Source organism: Paramormyrops kingsleyae, chromosome 9 (assembly GCF_048594095.1).
Source record: "Paramormyrops kingsleyae isolate MSU_618 chromosome 9, PKINGS_0.4, whole genome shotgun sequence".
Lineage (NCBI taxonomy): Eukaryota > Metazoa > Chordata > Actinopteri > Osteoglossiformes > Mormyridae > Paramormyrops > Paramormyrops kingsleyae.
This window is the reverse complement of record NC_132805.1, coordinates 925,676-952,620: the sequence shown is the minus strand read 5'-3', so window position 1 is coordinate 952,620 and position 26,945 is coordinate 925,676. Positions and strand designations below refer to the sequence as shown.

General features: G+C 46.9%; 1 protein-coding gene across 2 annotated transcripts in view; it reads left to right on the top strand.

Annotated features, from left to right (window-relative positions):
• fhod3b (formin homology 2 domain containing 3b) overlaps nt 1-26,945 on the top strand; it is a 144,400-nt gene that overhangs the window by 58,438 nt on the left and 59,017 nt on the right. For both annotated transcript variants that reach the window (XM_023824351.2, XM_023824350.2), the window contains exons 4-5: nt 13,193-13,260; nt 18,885-18,990. In XM_023824351.2, the coding sequence (XP_023680119.2) occupies nt 13,193-13,260; nt 18,885-18,990 (174 nt within the window). The remainder of the gene's footprint in view (nt 1-13,192; nt 13,261-18,884; nt 18,991-26,945) is intronic.

The following is a 26,945-nucleotide window of genomic DNA, read 5'->3' as shown; positions in this document are numbered from 1 at the left end:
AAACACGCAATAATGTTCCATCAGGAGCGGATTAGGTCTGTCTGAGAGATGCTGTGCCCCAGTCCCACATGTTCAAAGCCGGCTGTCCGTGAATAGCACAGGATTAGTACCCAGTTTATCTAACTCACTTCCACCAAGGGCCCAGTGAGGTCAGGTCGCAGGGAAATGCGAGACTTATGTTGAGTCTTTAGCAGATGGGCAAGGTGAAGTCTAAAGTTCAGAGTTCAATTTTGTTGAAGACAGGTGATCTGATTGGCAGTGTCCTTCCTGTCCTATCACAGGATGTAAAGGTCCAGTGAATGACTCATAATGGGTGTGTGTGTGTGTGTGTGTGTGTGTGCTAATTCCAGCCCCCAGCCTAAATACTCATGATCGGATTGTTCATTCGATGAACACCAGGTAAACTCTAGTCACTCCATGATCTGTTGGCTTGCAGGGTCTCCATTCTTCTCCTCCTCCGGTTACTGCTGGTCCTCATGCTGCCTGCTGAGGGGTGCCCTATCTTCCTGCCTCCTACCTCAGTAACGCTACCTGAAGTCTAGTTCTTGGCCGCACACGTACTTTTCTTCAGACTGCTTCTGAAATTCATGCGCCATATTGCTCACTCCAGAAGCAGGTTTAGGCGAACCATTTCCTGGAGATAAACAGATGAACGGTACAGGGCAGACTTTTGACATGGAACTCTGTGATGTTAAATGGAAGCATGGGAGGGGGGGCTCTCATTCTGTAAGGTAAGGCCTACTAGAAGATTGAAATCAGGCCTCTTCGTGAAAGCGGGGCTAAATTGCCCATAGCAGAACCTTATTTTTCATTGTGTCCTGTGGGGGTGACTTTTGTAACAGGGCCAAACCCACAGGGTTTCCTGCTGTTCTATAGATGAATGTCATTCTAAGTACCTGGCCTGTCCCCAGCCAAGCGGCCCCAGCGCTCTGTCGGGCCCCGGCGACTCGTGAGCTGTTAACTGGAGGGCCACACAGCTAGCCTGGTTGGGACCTGGCTCTCCGTGAGACGATTCGCTGTGGAATGTGGGGGCATAAAGTGGGGTAGCACTCATCAGCCAACATCACAGGCTGTTTAGTAGGCTAAGTTAGCCAATCAGATAAAGAATATTAAGGAGGAAATGGTAACCCCTTCTCCGTACAACAGGAAGTGCAGTAGAGCATAATTGGGTTGGGACTTTACAACATATACTTCTATAGCTACATAATTTTATATCGGCCCACTTATACCGTTTCCTTTCTTGTCTGCCTTCTGTCACCTGGGAAAACTTTATTTCATGCCGGGCACACTTTATTTCTGTTAGGGTGATTCTGACATCATAAATCCTGAGGTGGAGAGAAAGGCACATTGCTCGCAGGATGTTTGCATTCCCGTCTGTGCTGGGTTGGCAACATTGGCTATTAAATCACATATTGGGTAGATTTTCTACTAGGGATTGTGTTCTCATGCCTGACCAGTCTGACCCAGATTTTCTCCCTGGTTAAAAGTGTACACACCAGTAAAGTTAACACAGGAAATCGTAAAAGCCATATTTAACCAATGTATCAATCAGACTTATTTTGCATAGCACCTTTTCAAAGGCAAGACTGTCACAAAGCACTTTTCAGGGACTTACCATAATGTATCCAGAGGGAATAACACAAGAAATGCCTGTATAGTGAAAAATGAAAAGCTTTTCCTTACCCCTTCAAAGAGGGCAATTGAGTTCTCCAGTGCCTATAATATTCAGTGCCATACAACTGCAGGAATGTGCAACTGTATCCATCCTATTTGTTTCTGGACACGGACCTCACTCGAACTTTGTATCTACGTTATTTCATAGCATTTTTATTCGTTGAACCCTCAAAATCTACACCCTTGCTAGCAGCCTTTTGGTGCCAATTGTCTCTTGAGAATGAGGTTTCCGGCCGCTGTATGAAGTTTATTGCTACCGACGCTGCTAAGCAGTGCAGCATGTGCAGTATGAGTGGCTCCTTGATTTCATTTTCATTGGAAATGGGTAAAGTCCACATGTGACAAATTTACAGTCGTGTTTGATCTCTTGGATGCTCCTTCTGCATTGTTTCCAAAGCAAGCATGTAAGATTGCTGACTCACTTTCCCATCTTGCTTAGTTTAAAAAAAAATGCTTTGATCAGTGAATTATTGCATTAAGACAACGACGTGAAAGCATCTCTTTTATCTGCACAAACCCAAAAGGTCTTTGCATATTTACATATTAAACTCCAAACCACATCAGATTCCTCTTGTCTTTAGCCTCTCTTCCTCTGAACCACTCTAGATCTCAATCGCTCAGCCGCTGTCACAGGCTGGATGCTTTCCTCTCAGGTGGAAATAATTACACAGGAACATTATTCAAGTAGAAGTTTTGGTGATGATAGCTGGCCAACCTCATTAGGCAAGACGTCAGCCTAAATCGACTTTTTTGCAGGATGCCGGACACATGTCGGTTTCCTCTGTGAGGGGACTAATTCAATACGTTTCCTCGTGCTTGATTTAGATGGTCCATTTGTGTTTTTGGCATTGCTGTTGAGTTTTCCCAATTTAAATCATGAAGCATCTGTGATCTAGAAGTCAGCAACTCAAATCCTTACGCATTCCTTTGCACCACCTGCCCGAGTTTATCATTAGGACCATGCATGTGACAACTATGTAAGTTACACCGGAGTAAACGGTACGACATCAGTGATGTTTGTCACCATTGGTCACACCGGGCGGGGATGTGGAACGGCGCATCATTATCGACAAATTTTTTTCTGCTAAGGTCACAGAATGAGACGTTTATACTAATATTTTTTTCTAGCTGACAAAATAGATGAGCATAAGCTAGAAATGAAATACAATGACTTTGTTTTTTAGGCATATTTATGAGGGTCCTTTGTGAGAATGTAAGCTGTATGCATGGTGACGATGTGCGCAGCTACGGCTTCCCTCCAACACTCCAGTGGCATTGTGTGCTTTGGGTTTTACTTTGGGTCTGAGAAGCTGTCAAGAGGGAGAAGTTGAGGACAAAGGGTTCCCCGTAGCAGCGAGCGTGGAACCTACAGCACGATTCCAGCTGCACTCATGGCGTTCCCTAAAAACTATCAATAGTAAAGCTTCAGAACAAATATAGGAACCAAGAACAAAAAAATCCAGTAATGTGTGATAGTGTAACCAATTTTGATCATCTGTGATGCATTTTCATAATTTTAACCAACAAATTTATCAACAAAGTGAAATCAAAGCATAGACCAAGCTGAATCAGCTCATCTGTGCTGCTGTTATGGAAATATGATGATGGCTCATTAAAACTCCTTGACAGTAATCAATTAACTGGTCCCTAGAAACGAGAATGACATATTGTACTTAGAGTCATTACTATGTTTTTATGGGACTATATATTTGTGTAAACAACATTCGTTGCACATAAGAAGGGGTTTATGGGATTCTGTTAGTCATAAAACAGATTACTGGGATCAACTCATGTGACTCTCTCAGCACAGAGCAGTAGGGCAGAGTCCTCATGTACCTGCGTGTCCTCATGGGGGAGCTCTTGAAGATCTGCACCTTAATTTGAGATGGAAGCTGTATTCATAATTTTGGGCTTCTCATCAGTGAGAGAAATGAGGACCACATACAGATGTCTGTAAACATTTAACATGTTCTGTGATAAAAATAGAACAGTGCACTTCAAGGTGTCTGCGAATGATGATTTAAAGAGAGTGGTATCAGAGCAGGTATAAGCATTATGAATGTAACACAGGCACCATGGCAACCATGTGACAGGAACAGGAAGTACAGGCAGCATGAGGCCCTCTGGGTAAGCTGCGGGCTTCCTGCTGGACGCTGTCCCAGTGACGGAGCCTGCTGCCTGTGCGGCCCTGGCTCACGCTCACTAATCGAAACCGTTTTCCTCCTACTCAAGCCATCTGTCTCCCATCAGGCCCGAATTAAGTGGCAGGAACAAATTAATTAGATTGTGTATGTATACAGACGAAGGCGCACACACACACGTGCACTTATGCACACTATTACCGTGTGGCCAGTATTTCCCGGTAAGGGGTCATGCTTGTCACAGAGTGGGCTGGTCACATTTTCGAGGCTATTTTAAATAATTTTTTCGCTCCTTCTGTCGCATGTCCTCACGTTTTACATCGGCGCTAATTCGGGGTGATCTCATTGTTTCCTGAAATTCCGCTTTATAATTCCCACTTGCTCATTTTAATCCAGTTTAACCGACCTACTATCCTGTGCATGTTCTCAGCGTAAATGTCCAGCTTTTAAAAACATGCTGTTTTTCTTGTTTATTTACTAATTACTTACTATGTCAGTGGGCTTGGTCTGCGGAGAAGATGAAGAGAGGGACTCGTGGTCCTGAAACAGGGTCTGGTCCATGGCGGGGTTTGCATTTTCAATGGTTCTGTCAGCTAAGCTCCTCTTTAGGAGAGAACCTAGGCTGCTTGGCTGAATCCAGAGTCCGACACCAGTCCCTTCTGTTGAACCTAGTAAGTGCGTAACTAGAAATTCTGGGCCCCCTTGGGGAGTCAGATTGAAAGAATGAGCTCTACTGGAGAGCCCCCCCAATGCAGGACAACGGGTGGTAAACCCCAATTTAAGGTATAATTTTGGGTATTGAAGGGCCCCTGTAGAGTGCTGCCCCCCTGAATGGTGTCCGCCATGGGTTGACCTGTCCTCTTCCCGCATGTCCAGCTGGCTGCCATGGCCAAGCATTCGCAGGGTCAGGAGCAGATCAACGCAGGCCGGGCTCCTCGCCCCTCGCCCCCCCACGGCGCACTTTGCTCTGACAGACGGGGGCAGAGCCCCTTCGCCTCCTCCTGCCCTGCCACTTAACTTCCTGAAAGTAAACACTCTAACTTACAGTAAAATCACCCCCTCGCCACCCAATGCAGTCTAGTCTTTTCCAAAGTAACCCCCCCCAACCTGTGCCCCATTAATTGTGCCATCTAAGAGGTGCGTGTGCGCTTGTGGGACTATTCAGAGACAGACTTAGTATTAATTTCAAAGCTATTAGACTGACAGCTAAAATGTGGGAAAACACCTGATATATAGTGAACTACAGAGTGCTGGTGATGTCTGTTGGGATCAGTGACAGGAACACACAGGCAGGCTTGAGTAATAAGGGGGACTGGATAGGAGAATAGCATGGTGCCTGGCTGATGCGGCCTCAGTCATCAGTACCTCGGTAGTGCTGAGCAGGTACAGGCCATGGCAGTCAGCCTGCACTTTGGCCTCCACACCTCCGGGGGCTCACTACCTTGGAGGTTCCTGGCACCCATGGTGAGTAAGAAGGAGACTTTCCCCTTCAGTGCATTTCTGTGACTTGCATAATTCATAATATTATAATACAGCAGAAGTAGTTCTCCAGGTGCTTCAAGGGTGACCGACGACAGAAGATGATGATGCTGCAACAGAACTAGCAAGGACAGACTTCAAACTGAGCGGCGATTCTTTTTTTGCTAAGCTTGCCTGTATCAAAGCAAATTAAAGATTATTAAGCAGATGCACAACAGTACGGCTGACGGCGGTAGATGTAGGCAATGAAATGAGGTTTCTTGAGAGCTCCAAATAGTGAGTAGAAATATGCAAAGAAAATAAGTAAAACATTTTTTGAATAATAATAATATAAGATGTGCAAATGTGCAGATTCTCCAAATTGGTAAATCAGCTACTGAGTAGGTTGTGTGTATGTGTGTGTGTGTGTGTGTGTGTGTGTGTGTGTGGCCCTGGAAACCAAAACGTCAGTCAATGGAAGTTTAAACATAGTATGTACCGTTCTTTCTGGATTTTTCTATTGGCTGCTGAAAGCCCAGGGATTTAGGTCCAGGATCCCTGCAAAGTGGTCGTGTTTCAATGCATGAGCACCTGGGAGACCCCCCCCCTCCCCGCCCACCCCCAGTCTGGGGCAGGACCCACAACTGCAAACACAGCAGAGGGAAGGCGAGGCCCCCTGGTGGTGGAGACCTGACCCAGTGTCCCTGCTATTTTGGTTGGACACATTTCTCCTTTCACTTCTCCCTGAGCGGCGAGGTTTGGCGGGGGCGGAATGCCGAAGCCAGCCGATGAAAACGTGGTGTTGTTTGTACCCAGCAGGGGAGTAACGTCTACTTCTATTTTAGGCCGATGTCTGTTCACTGACAAGAAGTGATATTACACTGTTAATGACCTCCATTATCTCGGCCGCTTTGAAGACAAAGATGTGCCGAAGTAAATATTTTTCTTTGTGTTCCCAAAATCGAGGTCACGCTTGACTGAGTCACATTTCCAACTTTTCATGTTTTATCATCGTTACCGTCTTCTGGCTCTGGCTTTTGGCACCGTCGGGGAAGACTGCTGGAGCCCCCCCCCCCCGCTCCTTCGCCCCGCCCCCCCAGCATGGCCGTCACTGCATCACTACCGTCTCCTGGCCTCCTTCCCAGCTTCTATTTCCAGTCACCGGTGAAAGATTCACATTAAGAGGCCACTTTGATTAGCGTGACGAATTTAGCCCTCGGCAGAGCTGCAGCTCCTAGTCCCGTAATTGGCGGCCTTTACTTTGCGCTGTCAGTCACTCCTGCTGCTGCCCAATGGGAGCCAGAGAATTAGCGTATGACAAATGGGTTAAACCTGTTGGCAGGTGATGATCCCACCCAACGTGGGGGGCGGCTGAAAAGCAGGTCAGACGGAGCGAGTGGTATGAGCTTTAAACCGGTGATGCAGATGTACAGCACGTGAACAGATGTTTACAGATTAATTAACACCAGCTAAAAGCATGTGCATCTACACTGCAAAATGTATGCACCTTTCTATTGGGTAGCTCAATGGGTAGTTACCTCACACCCACTTGAGTTTTATGGGGGGGGCTCGCATTCTGCCCCCGCTCTGTGTGTGTGGATTTTGCGTGTTCTCTCCATGTCGTGTGTGTGGAGTTTGCGTGTTCTCCCCGTGTCGTGTGTGTGTGTGGAGTTTGCGTGTTCTCCCAGTGTCGTGTTTGTGTGTGGAGTTTGCGTGTTCTCTCCATGTCGTGTGTGTGTGGAGTTTGCGTGTTCTCCCCGTGTCGTGTGTGTGTGTGGAGTTTGCGTGTTCTCCCCGTGTCGTGTGTGTGTGTGGAGTTTGCGTGTTCTCCCCGTGTCGTGTGTGTGTGTGGAGTTTGCGTGTTCTCCCCGTGTCGTGTGTGTGTGTGGAGTTTGCGTGTTCTCCCCGTGTCGTGTGTGTGTGTGGAGTTTGCGTGTTCTCCCCGTGTTGTGTGTGTGTGTGGAGTTTGCGTGTTCTCCCCGTGTCGTGTTTGTGTGTGGAGTTTGCGTGTTCTCCCCGTGTCGTGTGTGTGTGTGGAGTTTGCGTGTTCTCCCCGTGTCGTGTGTGTGTGTGGAGTTTGTGTGTTCTCCCCGTGTTGTGTGTGTGTGTGTGGAGTTTGCGTGTTCTCCCCGTGTTGTGTGTGTGTGTGGAGTTTGCGTGTTCTCCCCGTGTTGTGTGTGTGTGTGGAGTTTGCGTGTTCTCCCCGTGTCGTGTGTGTGTGTGGAGTTTGCGTGTTCTCCCCGTGTCGTGTGCACTTCCTTCAGGTTCTTTAATTCCTTCCCAAAGTCCGAAAACTTGTATCTAGGCTACTGTAAATGGTGTCTCTGAACTGCCCACAGAGTGTGATTGTGTCTGTGCCAGTGATGGACTGACATCCCATGATGGAACTTCGCAGCCTCCCGTCCCGGGGGGCCTCATGCAGGATAAGCAGTTAGAGGAAGGCTGGATGAATATTTTATATATATATATATATATATATCTTACTTCCTACAGCACCAGACTAATCTGTTTCTGTATGATATTCCATTACAATTCTAACTCACAACAACAAATGTGATTCCGGAACATGTCATGTTCCAGTATTACAAAGAGATGTCTTCCTGTCGTGAAGTGGGCGGGCCTCAGGGCGAGTGCTTCTGTTCCCCCGCTGTCCTAGGGCAATGCTCCTAAAGCACCTACCCACACCAGCTGATACAGAAGTGATGCGAGTCACAGAAGTAATGCGAGTCACAGATGTAATGCGAGTCACAGATGTAATGCGAGTCACAGCACTTCCCATGCAGAGAGGTGCTCCGGTGCAAGGACACGGACGGGACGGGACCCACCCGCTTCGGCAGATGTGCTCCGTTTGTGGAGGGCAGGAACTGACAGCTTTACGGCGGCGGGGGCCGCGGCCCGAGCTGAGGAGCGGAGGCCTTCTGCGTAAACAACACTTAAACGGTGCTGCAGACACGTACCGCTGACGGCTCTGTGGCGGATTCAGAAGATAATGAAAGGCTGCTGGTCCCGGCAGCGCTGATGTCAGGGAGGCGAAGAAGGAGGATCGGCCTGGGATCTCACTCCGGAGCAATATAACGCGCCGACTTCGATGGCTGACCTCAGGAACCGTGGGAAAGTCAGCAGTGAAGCAGGATTTCCATGTTGATTTTCCAAAATAAATGGCCTAAGAGATACAGAGATAGTAGGGTGAGATTTTCTAGACTCCTGGTCAAGGTGGCTGCGCCGACCTGGGCTGAAGTGTCTGAGTGACTCGGCACTTCCGTAAGTTCAGGAGAAAACATGTTTCATTCAGCGTGGTCATGGTATGAAAGCCTCAGAAACCCAAGAAAACAGTTTGAACTGAAGTGGGCCAACGTTTCCCAGTTAGGTTTTCCAAATGAACCGATCAGATAATCCTAGAAAAATGGCAACGGTGAAATGCACTGAGCTTAGCGCGACATCTGGAGGAAGTGACCCCGCTAACCCCCCCGCTGACCCCCCCCACATGGCTGCACTTGGCAACCTCACGGCTCAGCTGTTCATAAATACATGAATGCTCCAAAGAAAAGAAGTGCTATTCACACCCGGGAAAGTCTGGGTCATAATCCACTCAGCCTAGTGGCGCTGTCCTGATCTCCTCTGTCAGGAAGGACTTTTTACATTTGCATTACATTTACATGCATTTATTTGGCAGATGCTTTTGTCCAAAGAGACAAATAAGTGAGGCAGACAGTATATTACAAGCATGCAGCCGTCAAAGAGCCAGCTATGCCGAGTGAGAGACCAGTAACAAGTGTGAGTTAGGATTGGAGCAAGAGCCACACAACGCAGTAGAAAAACATCTCAAGAACCTAACCGGAGAGCTTTTCAAGTCAAAAACACCATAATGGCTAAATTGTTATGAGTCAAGTGATGAAACTGAAGCGCACCGAGTGTTGGCACGAATGCACAATCGTAGGATAGCATTGCGCATCCATAACATGGCTAGAAACATGTGGTTGCACGGTCGTGCTGAGATTGGCTGCCATGCGTGTCTGTAGATCAGCCAGTCTGGAAGGTCTCCACAACAGGAGGGATCTGGGACTGCAGCCTATATCAATGATATAGTCGAACAGTACTGTTATTGTGTGCCGCTGTAATACCAATGAGCAGTATCTCGGGGGAGAATTCTGAGTATTAATCCATCCATCTTCTAACCCAGCGTTTCCCAGTCCGGTCCTCGGTCACCCACAGACAATCCATGTTTTTGCTCCCTCCCAGCTTCTGGTAGGGAGTTGGGAGGGAGTAAAAATGTGGACAGTCTGGTTAGGGAACTCGGAGGGAGCAAAAACATGGACCGACTGTGGGTGACCGAGGACCAGATTGGGAAAGACTGCCTAACCGCTTATCCTGGTGAGGGTGACAGGAGGAATGGAAGCTGTTCTGGGCAGAGCATGGCACAAGGCTGGGTTAATCCCAAACAGGATGCAGATACTCTCAGGATTAATGCACAAGAACTGTCATTTTTTATTAGGAAGTGCATTTGTAATTACATTACTGCAATAACTGTAATAAAAGATAATTACATTATTGCAAATGTCTTTGATGCATTGGGGTCCCATCCTGAGTTGTTCGCTGCCTTGTGCCCAAAGCTTCCGGAATAGGCTCTGAACCCCCCCCGCAACCCTGAATAGGACAAGCAGTTACAGAAAATGAATGGATGGATGGATGTCTTTGATGCCTAAAGAATTGCTGGAACCGTATCAGTTAAAATCCCAGGTTTTCCATTCTCACCGGATTGGCTTGGAGGCTGAGTGCATTCTGAGCGCTGTGATCACGGGTCATGGCAGACATACAGTATAGGCCAGCTCACCCAGGCGGTCTCCTCTCTGTGCTCGTTAAGGGAAATGGGCCATTTAAGTGGTGGGGGGTGCGGGGTGGGGGTGTCTGTCCATGCAAACAAATGGATTTTGGACAAATGTTTTCGCCTGCTTTTCTAAGGGGCGTGTCCGTGTCCCTTTCACCACCCACCCTCTTGACATGCCATCCAAAAAGAGTCGTGAGTCAATCCAGACTGAAGAATCCACTGAGGATGTTTATTAACAGATTAATGATCCTCCCCCAGATGGCACTGAAGCAGCAGGTTAGCGGGGAAGCGTCTCTGTCCTGCGTCACGTCTGATGCATGTCTGAGGATCACCTGGTTGCCGGGATGCTCTGACTTCAGGGTCAGGCTTCCCTGTATGTGCGCCTATAGTTTTTGCAGTATTTCTAAAGTAAGAAGTGGTGAGCCATGAAAAAGAAGGATTAAAGAGAGCGGTGAGTGGATGACAGCGCTGTGTTTTTAACACTCACTGCAGCCCCACTTGCACAGACAGCTGCATCGTACGCAGATCTTTAACCCCAACATATACACGCCGCTTTGGCCATGCGCCACCCGCAGCACGGTGGGACTCCCCAGCATTCAGCGTCTGTTTCTCAGGTCAGCTGTGGGTTGAGTGTTTTCGGCGATGAGTCGGCCTGAGAGGCAGACATGAATCAGAGCACACAGGAGGTCCCGCTGAGGAGACCGTGTCCTGGTGTCGACATGCGGCATTTCCAAAAAAAATTCCAAGTTGTCTTAATTTCTGCATTTCTTGGCCACCCATGAGAAGGTTGATTGAGATTTACGGTCCTCTTTTTCCATCGAGGCACGGTGGCTCCTGGACCGCGCGACCCGCTGATAGACGCACGTTCCTTTTCTACAATTTTTCCCCAGGGGGCTTCTTGTGTCGGTGGGGCTCACGGTGTCGATGCTCCAGACAGGCTGGCTACGCCGCCTGAAGAATCTGCGTTCTTGCCCACGCTGCTGGCACGGGATCTCCATCTGTCAGCCCTTCAGCTGTCGGGCATTTGTTATTCTGAAGGGGAAAAAAATTACTCCAGTACTTTGCTGAATTTCTTTCCTTTCGCATTCTCTCGCACAAACATCCGCACAAATGTGTACTCGCATTACCCTCAGTGGGTACGCTGTGTCGATCAGAGACTTGTAGCTGGCTGTGAATGTAGAGAGGAGCTCCAATGCATGGCAGTGACGCAGAAATGGGTTTAGTGTGTGGGCCAGGTAGGGATGTACGGGACTGGCATTTTCCTCTAGATTTTAGTGTAATCCAGAATTGCAACTCTCATCTGGCATCACGTCCAGGGGGTACCCCAGACTTGTGCTCTATGCTGCCTAGGATAAGTTCCTGGCCTTCCTGTGGCCCAGGGCAAGGGATTGGAAGATCCTACCAAAACACCCTCACAGCTCACAGGTAGAGAAAACTCAGACTCTTTGCTCAGGCACTGAGTCCCCCTCCCCAGTTGAGTCGTATGGTTCAGAGGTCGGGAGGCAGGATAGAATGGAGTTCACCGTGGGTGAAGGTGTCTGCTTCACAGATGCTGGAGACAGCGGCACTGCTGTCTGTGACACCCTCGGGCTGACACAAAGACCAGCAGCCAGGCATTGGGGACAGCAGACGTCACCGTGAGAAGGAGGGGAAAATGAGAGAGAGAGGAGTGAGTGAGTGACGTGTGTATATCTGCACGGTGTGAGATTCTTGTGGAAAGTCCCCATTGTCACTTTGATGCCGGCAGTGGAGGAAGGGAGCCCAACACTGCCACACGCTGGCAGGTAGAAGGAATTACAGCAAGTCGGTGAGAGGTGTGGACACTGCAACATGTGGCATCCAACTCAGCCTGACTACGTTTTTGCGTGTGCATGTGTGTGTGTGTGTGTGTGTGTATGTGGGTCATGTATATTACATTTTTGGGACCAAATGTGTGCATGTATTCCTGGTACCACATTTTGGGCAGCTAGTGCTGGTTCATTTACATTAAATTAATTAGTTGAGTTGAATGGTTAAAATGCAGTGTTGATATGAGGAGGAGAGCTGGGAGCCGCAGGAGCACACAGACGAGTAATTAGCTCGTTAATGCGCAGGAAGCTGTGATATACAGATTTACAAGATTGAGTAAACAGTAAACAAACACGAGCGAGCAGCTATGCCAGTAAGACGCGGCAGTGGGAGTAATCTGCCCGTGTCTTCCGGGGGGGGGTTAATGAAGGCCGTCGGTGAAGCAGGCAACAATAGGGGGCTGTGCTCAAAGTGACGGGACTCTGGTGCATCCTAGTACCCCCATAAGAGGTCAGGGACCCCCATAAGACAGAATTCACCCGGGGGGCCCTCCTTAAAATGACCATCTTACAAAATTCAATGTCGTCCTGACACCCCCGACCCCCCAAGACCCTTTTGTGGTGGACAGTGGCTGAAAGTCCCCCTCCCCTGTCACTCACTGTTTCAAAGCATATCACTGGCCAATGATGGTTGGCCACACTGTATAAATTATGGCTCCCCTCTTTCTGTCCCCTCCCCCACTTTAAAAAGAGACAGCACTCTTAGTGGAGCCTGGAGGGGAGGGGGTTGGGGGGGCGTGTTCCTGAAGGCAGGGCTGACTGAAGGGTGTCGAATTCACAATTCATGCAGCTCTGTTAAAAGGCCTTTTTATTGTGACCGCTAAAGGCATGAGTGACCTCCAGGAAGCGGACTGTCTGATCGATCCCGGTGGGAGAGCACAACGTCAGCAGGACCCTGAACGCGCTGACGGGTGGTGAATGAGCCCCGCATCCTCCTCTTGACGGCGATCCCACTCTCAGTTCTGCTCCATCATGGTCGTTCTTTGCTCTCAGATATCTAATTTCCCAGCTGCAGCATAATGGATACTGTCAAGGATTGATTGCGCCCATCAAAAACACATTAGTCACAAGGAAATTAAAGGCAGAGATAAGTTGTAATAAATGTGTTCCGTTCTTCTCACATTTGTTTTCCAGTCTGGTGAGTTTCAGTCAGAGCTGTGTGATGTTCGAGCCGACAGTCACCCTGTATCTCTCATAAATGTCCTGACCTGTGAACTCACTGAGTATCTCCAACTCCTTCTCCACAGAGAAGCTGTACAGCTCCAGCGGACGAGAGCTCCGGAGGGCCCTGTTCTCTCTCAAGCAGATCTTCCAGGTAACCAGGATCACTAACAGAAATGGTCGAGATGAGCATAGACACAGTCCAACACATACACACATACATAGACCTGGACTCATATCTTTGTGGGGACCGTCCATTCATTTCTGTGGACAAAACTAATCCCAACCATGAGAACCTTAACCCCTACCCAGCCCTAACCTTAACCAAACAAAATACTTTGGCAGCTTGAAATGATGGCCCCCTCAGCATCAACGTAACACATTTTTATCACATTGTGGGGACATTTGGTCCTCACAACCTAATGTATATCTAATCCACACACACACACACACCAAACCGCTTTCTCTACACTGCACCTTGGTCCCTGAGTACTAGCCGATGGCTGATTTCCCCCAGCTGCCGCCCAGAGTGACCTGGCAGGACGTCCCGTGCGGGGATGAGCCTCCGTTCCGCTGATAGACGGGCAAAGGAGCATGATCACTAGCCAGCATCTCCTGAAGGTGCTTCCCAAGCTGGGACTGAGCGCTGGAAGTAGCTGGATGTTGGAGCAAGAACCTCAGGGTCTCCTCAGGGGTTTTTTTTCCATACATTGAGAGAAGTCAATGACCCCCCCCCCCTCCCATTAGGCTGACATGCGTGTATGTTTTGTAATTTTCTTGCATATTACACCATCTTAGCTGCTTGTCTTTTGGTTTGTTGCATGCAGACTTTGCTTTGGTGCATCGCTGCTGTGTTTAATCACTTAACCAGAATCTGCATAATTCATTTAGAAACTACGGCATCCTCCCTTTTGGAGGAAAACAGAGCAATGGTCCCAGCTTCCCCCCTCCCCCAAAAAAATTGTATAAGTAAAGCATTTTCCATCCCTCTCCCCCACCCCCCAGCAGAGCTGTGTACCGGAGCAGAGTGAACAATCTGGCCAGTTTAAATTTAAATTTATTCTGCTGTTGACAGGTGGGGGGGGGGGGGGGGGGGGAGCACAAGTGCTTTTGTCCTTAAGTGGGGGGGCATATGGAATCCTGGGAGATGGGGCAGAAGTTAACCAAACTGCACTGAGTGAAAAGAACTGGCAGGGGCGAATCTTCAGGGAAGATTTTTTTTATGATGGGGAGCATAAGAGAGGCCATAATTCATACAGAGAGGCCAACTTTATCATTAGCCAATGATGTGTGTTGAATCAGTGAGTGAAATGGGAGAGGGCACACTGGGGGCCAATCAGCTTTCAGCTGGGGGCAGTGCCCCTGTGGCCCCACCCCTTTATACACCCCCCCCGGGACTGGGCCACTGGCCAAGACCAGGAGACACTGCCTGTCACTCATAGTGATGCTTATATTCCACAAGAGAAGACGGTTATTTGGAAGAAATGAAACAGACAGTATTAGTCTTTGACATTGTTGCTGTCTGGTCTTTTAGAGGATTTGGGTCAGTCCTCAGTTGGACGTACTTTGTGTCAAAAGCTAAAGAATTTGTGTGGTTATATGACACATAAACAGTGTGTTTTGAATCTCGCCTGCTTCTAAGGAGGAATCTCTGAACGCTGCTCATTTTGGCTGCAGTGATATTTACTGAAGCATTTTATTATGTTATAGTGATGTTATAGAGTATACAAGTAATAAAAATATACCCTGCCTTATCTCACTGAGCTAATTTTATCCTGTTTTTTTACTTATTTTTAACCAAATATCAGAGTCAGTCCAGCAGATTCCTTCACGTTAGGGATGACCGTCCTCTCTGAATAAACAAGTCCTCCCTGTTAATAGCAGTTTCAAACATCCGAATTAAAGTTGTGTTTCTAAGAGTTTTAAGAGTTAAGCTCAAATTTTCCACTTGTAAAGTTGTTATTTTGTGATTAAAGGTGCCTAATGGGTTGGAGGAACAAATTTCTAAGCAGGAAGAGTAAAAGGCCTTTGCCTAGGCTTTGGGCCCCTGTCTGTAACCATGAATCAAGCAGGGACACTGATTGCTCTTAACACTTCTTTTACCGCTGATTTAAAGAGCTATTAATGTCAGGGAGCAACAGGCTCATGGCAACCAGCACTGTTCACAACAAAACACAGCGGTTGCTATGGACACAGGAAATTAGCTTTTTGGAGCATGCTGGGTAATTTATCTCCAGTAATGCCAATGAGCAGTCCCCTCTGGCGAATGAGAGCATTTCCTTACTAGAATAAACTTGTGAATAGTTTGCTCCCAAATTTACACTTATAATGTTCTATTGTGGAACTATATACCCAAGTGACAATTTTATTCAGAATTTTGAATCAGGTTCTTCCATATTTTCTTATTAATAATTAGCCACAGAAATCCTGAGTGCCTTCCAGCCGTGATTAGCATAGTATCCAGCGTGCATTTTGGGTAGGTTTTTTTTATAGTGATAATGATCAGAAAATGATTACTGTGAATAGCACGCATTATAATACTACAGTACGGCTACAAAACGTTTCTTTTTTAAAATATCATGTAATAATAAGCAGATACCCCTTTATGAAATTAAAATATGAAAGCAGTACTGCATCTACATGTGGTCTCTACCTTACAGCTAATCACTGCATTAATGCAGCAGTCCGGGTTTAACTCACGCTATATTGTTGTAACCTTATCTTTAACTTTAGAATAATCAGCTTATTTTTCCTGTTTGTAAATGCGTTTAATTTTCTGGAACAGCCCTTTTTTATTTAATTGATGGTCTTGATTGTGCGCGGTGCGGGTCTCTCTGATGTGGTGGAGTTAATGCATGCAGTAAACAGTCGACTTCCCCAGCTTGGAGCGCGGAACACGGACGTGGCCTCCAGCAGCCAAAAACACGAACACCCTCACTAGTGCCTGTTGCTTCCCGCATGAATATAGCAACATCTGTTTACTTTGTTCAGAGGGGATCTGCCGCATTTTACATGGAGGGAGGGGTCGAGAGTAACATCCTCCAGCAACCCACCACTGTAAAATAAGGAAAATATCTTATGAAATAATAGACCACAGTGACCAGTAATAATGAGAGATGATCATTAAAGCAGAGTTCTAACATAGATGTGTTCAACATCTCAAAACAATCGTGTATTGATATATGAGTCCCTTGCAGATGAACTACCTTTATATTAATGTAATAGTCACTATATATTAAAACAGTACAGCAATATAACCAGCTACACTAAGCAGATATTAATTATATATAAGAGCCAGTAGCAGGTCTCCAGCCGTAGACAGATAGAGGGCGTGCAGGCTCAGACAGCCGGACGATTATTGTTTGCTCTGTGATACATGTGGGTTTGGATCAAAGCCCAACACAGCCTGGAAAGACGCTTCATCAGATAGTACACTAAGATGATGGTGATAAGTGTCTGTGACGGGCAAACCAGGCGGGCGTGAGTGCGAGTCCCCAGTCAGATGACAGCCAGGGCAGATGCTGAGGAAATGGGGAAAGGGTTACAGGTTGAGCTTTGAGGCTCGAGGTCCAGAAAAGCTTGACCTGAAGTCATGGCCATCGTCATCAATAGATGGATGGGAGGTCAAATTGGAAGGAGGCACGAACAGAAGCTTGAGTGGAAGAACCCTAATCTTACTGGCACCTCATGGAATAAGTGCTACAAAGCATCCATATTCCAATGGTAAATAGCAGAGTTAGGGTCCTGGCTTGTGACTGGAAGGTCACCAGTTCAAATCCTAGGGTCAGCAGAGGATTTCACCGCTGGGCTCTTCAGTTAGGCCTTTAACCCTCAATTGCTCCAGGGACTCTGCTTCTTCACTTCTACGTTGCTTTGGATGAAATTGTCCGATAAATAAACATAATGTAAGTGATTCCCTGAATCAACATGCTAAAAATTACGCCTTTCATTACACAGAACGTGTTTTATTTACCTGCATTCGGGCGTCAAAGCCAGACATCCTCGCAGGTGTGGGACCTTAACGATTATCCCCCGCGTTTGTTCCAGCTTTCATGTTTAATGACATAACATGTCACCTCTTCCAGATTGTGTAACCCCCCCCCCCCAAGTCCAAACTGCGACAGCCCTGGGGGGAGGCAAAGAGCCACAACATCTGTGACTTCAAATCTGCTTTCTGTGAAGTATAAAATATTAGCGCTGGATCAGGAATTTCAGGCCAGCAGCCTAGTCCTTCACTTATGTTGCCTTTATGATTTTCGTGAAATCACACAATGGCCACTTTTGTCTGGGATAGCGAGAGTGAAATAACATTGCTGTTGTATGTGTGTGTGTGTGTGTATATATATATATATATATATATACATATATTTTATTACTTAAGTATATATGTTTTTTACTTACTTTCCAAGGACAGATCCTACAAATGGCGAATGGCAGTCTAGCTGTTGATTGTGACAGACTCCTATTGCCATTTTCTTTTTAGAGATGACAGTTTCAGGGGTGCCCAGACAGGTGGGGGCCAGCGGAGTTACATAATAGCTATAGAGAAGATCAGGGGCTTTGTCAAGTTTGCCTGGGCTTTACTTTTGTTTTTTGTTTTGTTTTGTTTTTTTGAAGGAAGACTGGCATTGGAGCTAAAATACTCAGGGCTCGGCCTAAAATACTCAGGGCTCTGCTTAAGTACTCAGGGCTCGGCTTAAAGTACTCAGGGCTCAGCTTAAAGTACTCAGGGCTCGGCTTAAAATACTCAGGGCTGTATCAGATCTTACAACACCCATAGTGGGGACAGTTATGATGATTCTAAGGGCTCCTGAGTGAGAGGGATTCGGGGCCCAAATTCTCTGTTCAGTTTACAGGAACGGGCTTCCTCAGCGCTTCCTGTGTTATAGTTCTCTTAAAAACCTGCCTTATATATTAATTTCTTTGTCCTCCTAAGACAGGCGGGTTAGGGTTAGGGTTAGGGTTAGTGCAGGTCTGAATCTGTGCTGGGGGGGGCAATGTAGGTGTTGGATGTTCTCGCTGCGTTTATGTGGGTTCCATCTGGGTACTCCAGGTTCCTCCCACAGTCCAAAGACATGCTGTTCCCGATTATTGTCATAAGATATAATAAGTACAAGTGCCAAAAGTTGTATTAATTTGGTTACTTATGGCTAAGATTAGGGCTGGGTAGCGGTTAGGTTTGTCATTGTTGGGTGCAGAGCCAATCAATGAAGGTTACAGGCAGGGAACAAACCAGGATGGGGCACCAACCCATCACAGGGCACACTCACACCTCCATGCAATTTGGTTACTCCAATTAGCCTCAGCATGTTTTTGGACTGTAGGGGGAGACCTGAGTATATGGAGGAAACCCCAGAATGACACGGGGAGAAGAAGCAAACTGCACACACCTGGAACCCTGGAGGAGACTTAAACCCTAACCGTGCTAACCACTGCACCACCATGCTAAGGTTTAGTGTTTTGTTACATAGAAATGAATGGAAAGTCCCCACAAAGACATGAATACAATCATGCAATGCATTGCAAATATGCACATGCAAAGTATTCAGACTGTAGAAAGTGAATTAAACATGAAACAATGCAAAATCTCAAATATTTCAGGCAATTTTTGGTCCCAAAAAAGAGGACCTATGGTCAGCAATATATATAATATACTCCTGCCTATTCTCTTTTATTCTCTCTTCCAATGCTTTTCACTCCTTCCTGTTTCTTCCTCCCCTTGTGTGATGGAGTCGCTCAGCATGAACCGGAGCTGTAGCCCTCCCTTCTCTCTTTCAGGATGACAAGGACCTGGTCCATGAGTTTGTTGTGGCTGAGGGACTGGCATGTCTGATCAAGGTGGGAGCGGAGGCTGACCAGAACTACCAGAACTACATCCTCAGAGGTACTGTCCATTCGCCATGGAGGAACCTGCCCTGTTTTTGCACAACAGGGGCAGTTTCTCTAAGCGCCGCAATCTGCAGAATTAAAAGGGGATAAAGCAGAGTTGCACTACATATGAATACATATGAATGCTTGATTAGCAACTTCACCACTCCAGTTCCTGCAGTTTATATGTGTTCTGCGGCTTTTGCTCTGACCGGCCAAATACATGAGACTAGATTTATTGGTATCTCTAAATTAGCCATGGGGTATGGACTGCGACTTCAACCTTTTGTTGTGGTCCTCCTCCCGCACACACACACACACACACACACACACACACACACACACACACACACCCACAGTCGTGTAATCATATCGTTTTGGGGACCGCTCATTCATTTCTATGGGAAAAAATGCTAATGCTAACTATGACAAGCTTAACCCCCACCCAGCCCTAACCATAACACACAGTTTCCTGGTCCCCGTAAGGTAAAAAGTGGGTGTTCAGCACCTGCTTCACTTTAGAGCGACGGTTCATAAATAAGTCCCTGGATTTCAGTAAAAAAAAAATTAAAAAGCATAAAATTCATATGGAAAGTTACAAATTCATTCACAGTGTTCTGCATTACAACTGCATTTGCACACACTCTGGTGCACACACTCTGGTGCACTCACTATTGTGCACTCACTATTGTGCACTAGATCAGGCAAGAATGTGGCAAAAGTTTAACAAGCACAGTGACCTGTTCATTTATACCCCGCCCCCCCCCCCCCATTTGCCTCTCGCTGCCTTTTGCTCTTGATGTTATTGAAGGGTCCCTTGGTGTCAGCGTGAAATGGGGGGGGGGGACTTGAAAGACACATTAGAAGCTCCCCACCATTTCACAGCCGACTGTGACAGGGTAGGTCATGCACACTTAGCCACCTCATATAAATGCTGGCAGGATGTTGCAGATCATAAAGTGGATTTGCGCCTCCTTCCCTGTCTGTCATACCCACTCTCTCCTCGGTAACAAAAGCCATTTTGTTACTGTACTGCTATAAGGAACTCAGTTCAGGACATCATCAATATGCCGATGGAGCCAGCTGGATGCCACGTGAATAAAGCAAAAAGCAGCCAGCATTTGTATTAGAGAAGGAGGATAGCACAAAGATTTCTGGAAGGGTATAAAATGTTGCATTGAATTCAGAAAAGATTACATTTAAGAAGTAGTTTTTTTTCATAGATATTCTTTTTATTTCGTTTTTAAATTATGTACAAACTGATGCACATTGTGGCTTGAAATTTGGCAGGCGGAGGAGAGTGTTTTCATGGAGACTGTAATCTGTGATCGTCGACTGTCTGTGACTGGGATAAAGTTATGGTTAATTTATGGAAGCCCTAAGACAGACAGAGACAATTCCAGAAGTTTAAAGGGTAAAAGGGTTACAGACAGTCAGATAAAGAGACAGACAAACAGGCAGGCAGACAGACAGACAGGCAGACAGTCAGGCAGACAGACAGGCAGACAGATTAGATAGATAGATAGATAGATAGATAGATTTTCTTTTGAATTGCATGCCCCAGCTCTCCTCCTTCCCTGTCCCCCATTCCCTCTCTCCGCCCTTACAGTCACAGTATGACTCTGGCACAGACAGGTCCCAGCGCAGTCTCTCCCACACCCAGGTCTCAGTGCTGAGTCATGAGCTACTGGGGGGGTGGAGCTTATTACTCACATGGCGTGAATGCGGCTGCGGTGGCAGCCTGAGGGGGCACTGAGGCAGCTCGGCCCGCTAGGCTCCGAGCCTCTCCATCAGCACGAGGCGGCCTCGCTCTGGGCTGGGGCGGCCTCGCTCTGGGCCGGGGCCTGTGTGCAGCCTGAGGGGGCACTGAGGCAGCACGGCCCGCTAGGCTCCAAGCCTCTCCATCAGCACGAGGCGGCTTCGCTCTGGGCCGGGGAGGCCTCGGTCTGGGCCGGGGCCTGTGTGCAGCCTGAGGGGGGTAAAACAAGGTTCAGGGTGCTCTCCAGAAAATCTGCTCCTTTTGGGAACCGTAAGATTCCCTTAGATCTCAACACAGGTTCACTGGTTTTCTGGGCAGTTAGAAGCAGTTCACAGAATGAGCCATTTTTATTGTGACCAGCTGTAGGACATCAGTCAAACATCTCCATCCCCCTTCATAACTACAGGATCCTACTGTAAAAACACACTGATGGGTAATATTTCCTCCTGCAGCCAAACTGTAGAACAAAGCGAGTCTGGGGTTTGCCAAATGCCTCACTGCTGTGTTCAGTAAATATGTTGTGTGTACTTGTCATCCATTCATCTGAGCTGCTCTTTTAAATCTCATTACCCACAACCAGTGCACTGTTTTTCAGCACCAGAGAAAAAAATTCCAGGTTTCTGGAAAATCGCTGTCTGTCTGAACCTCCAGCAGGGGTCGGTTATCCAGGGGTTCAGCAGCAAAGTCCTGCCATCTGGGAAATGTTCAGTTCTGGCCGCATCACGCTGTCCCTCCTACGGGGGCGATAGGAGTTTTGTACTCGCTTTGAAAGAGTAGAGTTTAATCCAGACAAGGCCTGATGTTCACCGTTATCAGCTGCTTTTCAAGTTGGCAATCAACTGTGAAGCAAGGGTTTTTGGGAACCGGGCCCTGCGTTCATGTTCTCTAAATCAGCATCAGGTTCTCCATCACAAGCAATGGGAAGATGAGCGATGATGAACGGCAATCTCAGCAATGGGCAGTGATGCCTGTATATTGCTCTAGTTTATCTCTGGATGCTCTGGGCCAGTGATTCCCAAACCAGTCCGTGGGGTCCCCCAAACACTCCACATTTTTGCTTCCTCCCAGCTCACAGCCCACCTGTACCAGGTATTCGGTGTTCTTGATTGCTGGGAGTTGGGAGGGAGCAAAAATGCGGACTGTCTACAGAACCCCCAAGGACTGAGTTGGGACACACCGTTCTGGGCAACCCTGCTATTTCTACATCTGGTGGTGATATGTGGCTCTGTGCCAGTGATCGGTAGGTTGCCAGTTTGAATCTCGTTCTCGACAGAATAGTCACGTGTCCATTGGGCCCCTTGAGCAAAGCCCTTAATTCCCCAAAATGTTCAGGGCCCTTGGATAAATGGCCTGACCCTGTGCTCTGATCCAAGGATTCACTCTCATCTCTATATGTGTGTACAGTGATACCTCAGAACTTGAACTTAATCCGTTCAGAACTCCGGTTCGAATCCTAAAAAGTTCGAGTTCTGATTGAATTTTCCCCATATGAAATAATGGAAAACCAATTAACTGGTTCCCGGCCCCGAAAAATGACACCTAAATATATATTTTTTTTAGCATTTAAACACAAAATGAACAGGATAAAACAAGAAGAGCATATATTAAACACATCTAAGCACATTTATCAAAACAGTAATTTGAAATTTTAGAGAATAAATGTATCCAAATAATGTGTAAAGTTAAAAACACTGTGCGGCAACACTGTTCACTCTATACCGTGTGTAACATTTTTTTCTTAATGGCTTTCCAAACGATAAAGAATGGGCCCAAACACTACCCCAAGCCATGCCCCAACATTACCCCAAGCCATGCCCCAACACTGCGCCAACACTAGACTATACCATGCGGTCCATTGTTTATTTTTATTATTACTCTGTATTCGTTAATTTGTTCGTAAATTGCAAACTTTTAGGTTATAACATTTGTACAACTATTGCATAACTTTTTGGTGAGCAATGGCTACCAAAATGATATAAAGTACAGTGTATTACCTGATATTTTAAATAAAAAAAGCACTATCACCAACAAACAATGCTATCACAGTGAATGCGAGGCAGAGACTGAAGCGTTACTCTTTTTTTTCCGCTGAGAGATGTGCCGCGTGACTCATTTCCCTGCGCGTACAAATTATCTTAGGTCGGCGTTCACAGATTCAGATTGAGCTCTAGGTCGTTTTTTTTCTAACTGGTTGGTTAAGGAATTCGAGTTCTAATGAGTTTGAGTACTGAGGTACCACTGTATATCTTGCAAAGGAGAGCATGATGGGATATGTGAAAAGAAGCATTCCAACATATCAGTACTTGTACTTGTGCAAGTGGCAAATAAACCATCATTTCAGTTTCTTCCATTGATTCACCGACCTCTCAAGCCGAAGTGAGGATAAGCTAATTTATTCCTTGCAGCAGGTTTACGGCGTTTCGCTGTCAGCTCCAGTTCCCCTCGCCCTCTCTTTCGCCTCTCCCCCCATCCTCCGCAGTTCCCCTCGCCCTCTCTTTCGCCCCCCCCCCCCCCCCATCCTCCGGGCCCAGCAAGTAGCCCCGCTACCGACGTGAGATATCCTGCTTTTAATTATACGCTTGTTATGTTTCAGACATGAGTTAGACCACCGCGACTTCCTCCTGTTTAGGAGATGAGCTCTGTGGGAGATGGGAACGGCAAAGGATATTTCATTTCATTTTCCATTTCGGAGCTGTGAAACGTCCTGCGGCCAGGCGGCATTCCCGGGAATAAGAGGCTCTTCCTCTCTTAGGCATATGCCTTATGGAAGTGTTTCTGAGAATGGCACAGCGAAATGGTGTTTGCGAATAGTGTATGCAGGTGTGTTTATGTATATATGAACAATAAACGCTTTGTCTGGATGATGTTTTGTTTTTGTTTGTCTGATTCATGTTGGGATATGTGCGGCTTTTCTGGTCTCACTCTTAAAGTATTGTTTTAAAACTTCCAGCATAAATGGTACTGAGAAGTGCTGTTACTCCCAGAGATTCCCCTTGGCTTAGAGTAGGAAGCGTGAGTAATTATAAATTTCATATTAGTTTTTCAGTGGCTTTGCTCTATTTGCTCATCTGCAGAGATTCTCAGAGCTTGGGAGGGTCTGGCAGCCCTGTTTGGAAAGATCGCTGCCTGGCGGAGTTACCGGCCGTCGGTGCCGGGTGGGGGGGGGCCACGCACGGCACACGCGCTGCGTAAACATTTCCACCCCGTGTGTGTGTATGTATGCGTGGCCGCCTCCCCGCGCGCGAAGAGGAGGCTTCTCTCCATCCCCGAGCTGCTTCTTCTGGTCAGCGCGGCCCGATCCGCTCTGCTCCTCTCCGAGCCGGGGGGAATCTCCGGGAAGGACGCGGCTCCTCTCACAGAATGTGACATCCTGCCTCCATAATGAGGTCCCCCAGGGTCACACACATACTTTCTGTTCCATCTCCTGCTACACTCATGACGGCGCCCGTTACTCTTTTGTGCGAAGTCCGCGGTCAAACTGCTCGCTCCTCTCATGCCTTCGGAAGTGTCCGTCCTGGGCTTCAGCCCAACAGGCACTTGGCTTCTGTGTCAATACAGCATGAAGGACTCCCGTGTGGAGACTGACAATCTTTTATGCGAAAGCTGACAGTGAGGCTCTTTGATCATGGATGTTCTTGATAACACAAAAACGGGCTTCTGGACTCCGACGTATTCATATGAGAACCTCCCGATGGACCGGGGAGATCTTGAGGTCTGACTGTGTCAAACGATATGGAATTCATATTATCGTAGCCTCAGTGAGGCACGAGCTGCTGGAAGAGTAAAATACAGCCTCTCATCTGCTCTTTAATTTATAGAATGTTGACATTATTATTTGATCTTCTTTTGAGTTGCGGGAACCTGTGTCCACATTAGTTAAAGGGGAATTCCTTCAGAATGTCAGTCTTTCTCATTTATGGTAGGGTTACTCCACCATCTAGAGTTCCACAAATATTTCCATAGCGCCGAAGGGTCACACATTACAGGTGCTCCTTGACTCAAGATGGGGTTATGCCCCTTTATAACAAGGGTGGCCAATCATATCCGCAAATGGCCGGGTTTAAACAGCTGACCTACAGGTTATCCCAAAAAGCTGCATACACACCGGCCCTTTGCGGAAAAGATTGGCCACCCCTGCTTTATAATGTTATACATTATAATGTAAGTCAGAACAAAAGGTCTCCCATTGATGTCACCTGGAGAATTTTTTGGGAAACCAAAGTGTCGAAGTTTTGATGAACAAGATGCATTTGATCCCTTTTTGTCGGCATGGTTCCCCATAACATTGCTCCTTTCCGGTTTCTGGTGCCTCTTGTCTTCGCCGACACTCTATCCCATCCATAAAGTCTCATTGTAGCAGACCAGTTGAAGTACCTTGTATAATAACACTGTTCCACTGGGATTATGGCTTAAGGAATTTCGGAGTTCTGAGCTCCAACCACTGTTCCACAAAGCTGTCCATCATGCCTACATCACCTAAGGTTCTTATTATTGTAATGAAGTGTCAAGTTCCTGATAAGATAATCGTCCCAGGAGTGAAAAGCCCACACTTTTGCACCCTTTGCTGCCTCAGGCAGAACTCGATCTCTGGGGTTGCCTCTACATATTTCTTTTCAGGAATAAAGTCAATTGAACTTTAGGAAACGTATCCGGTCTTTGGTCTTGATTATCCTGGTCTGGTTGTTCTCTATACGTGGGCGTTTTGGGCTCCTCACTCTGTTTTGACCTTAGCTGGAGAGTCTGTGCTCTCCCAGAGTTTCCTCCTGTTGATCGCATTGCCAGACATGGCAGTGACCCCCCCAGAGCCAAGGCCAGCCTTACACCCTGCACACGTCTCCCATTCAGACAGTGTGCCGTTCCTTTGGATTGATTTCATTGACTGATGAAAAAGCATATTGAGTAGCTTCATCAAAGTTTCATAAATTAATTCTTGCCTTGAAGCATTTGGATATCGACACATGCCTGTCGTGACTTCTTCCAGTTGTTAAAAAATAAAAAATGACATGCATAGTAACATCTACTTTAACGTATTAAGAATCCCGTATTAGCCTGTGATTTCCAGAATAGCACACTGAACTAGTCCACTGTAGGGTCTTGAAGCAGGTGAATGCAAAAAAAAAATGCGTGAACGATACGAGAAACCAGATACGGTTCTATACAGCATCTCCCTGCACATAAGGATCTCCACCCAACTGATCTTTGTTTTGGCTTGACAGGGAGATTAACTGCACTCTGGATCAATGCAATGAAATCTGCTTTTTAACCGTTTGTGGTTGTTATGAAAATATTGATTTTATGTCCGGAATGTTTTTACAAGATGGCCGATCTGTGTAGCCAATGCAGGTTTGACCTTGTGACACTTCGTTTCAGTGGCCAATCTGTCCCAGCTGAGTCTTATCTCCAGTATAGAAGTCATGGACATTTACTGTTGATGTACTTCTCTTTTAAAACCGGGATTCGCACTTTGCGAGCAACAAGAATGCTTAAATCCTCTGTGGCCCTGCTGTACGTACTACAACAGAATACTACGCAGAGTGGACCCAGGACTGCAATCGTGTGTAAAATAGTTTGCTGTGAGGTTGGCTAGAGCCTTTCCTGAGGGTCTCGTCCCATTCGCCTTCTTCTGCTGCTTTGCATATTCCTTTTCATCCATTGGATTGGCTTCCTTGGGTTTCTTACCCACATCCATGCTTCTCCACATTCCAGCCTGCCATCACTGGAGAACAGTTCTGGTCCACAAGCTTGGAATCTGACAGTTGTATTTTTTATGTGTTTAATGTTGATTTACTTACAGCACATTAGAAAGTTCCTTGTGGGACCCTCTTCATACCTTACAGCAACATTCCAGATACGGTGTGTCACGACCTCCATCGTTAAAGACTTTAGCGTTTGTTTTTGTACCTGTTTCCTTTCTTTACCCCATTGCATGTGGCCATATGGGATTGGAGGGATCTTCTGCCCCGAGGCAGGTCCGGTACCTGGGCCCACAAAGGCTATTGAAGATAAAACAACCGGGGGAATGTGGAAGAAAAGGACAGAAAACAGATGAAAGAAGGAGCTTCTTGTTATTGCATTCACTCTTGGGCTCTCGCCATGTATGAGGAGACAATTGTGAACCTTGTTCCAGCCAGTTTTGCGTCATTATTATGTTATAGTCAACTCTTGGACCAGACGAGATGAGCATACCACTGAGCCATAACACTATGATAGGG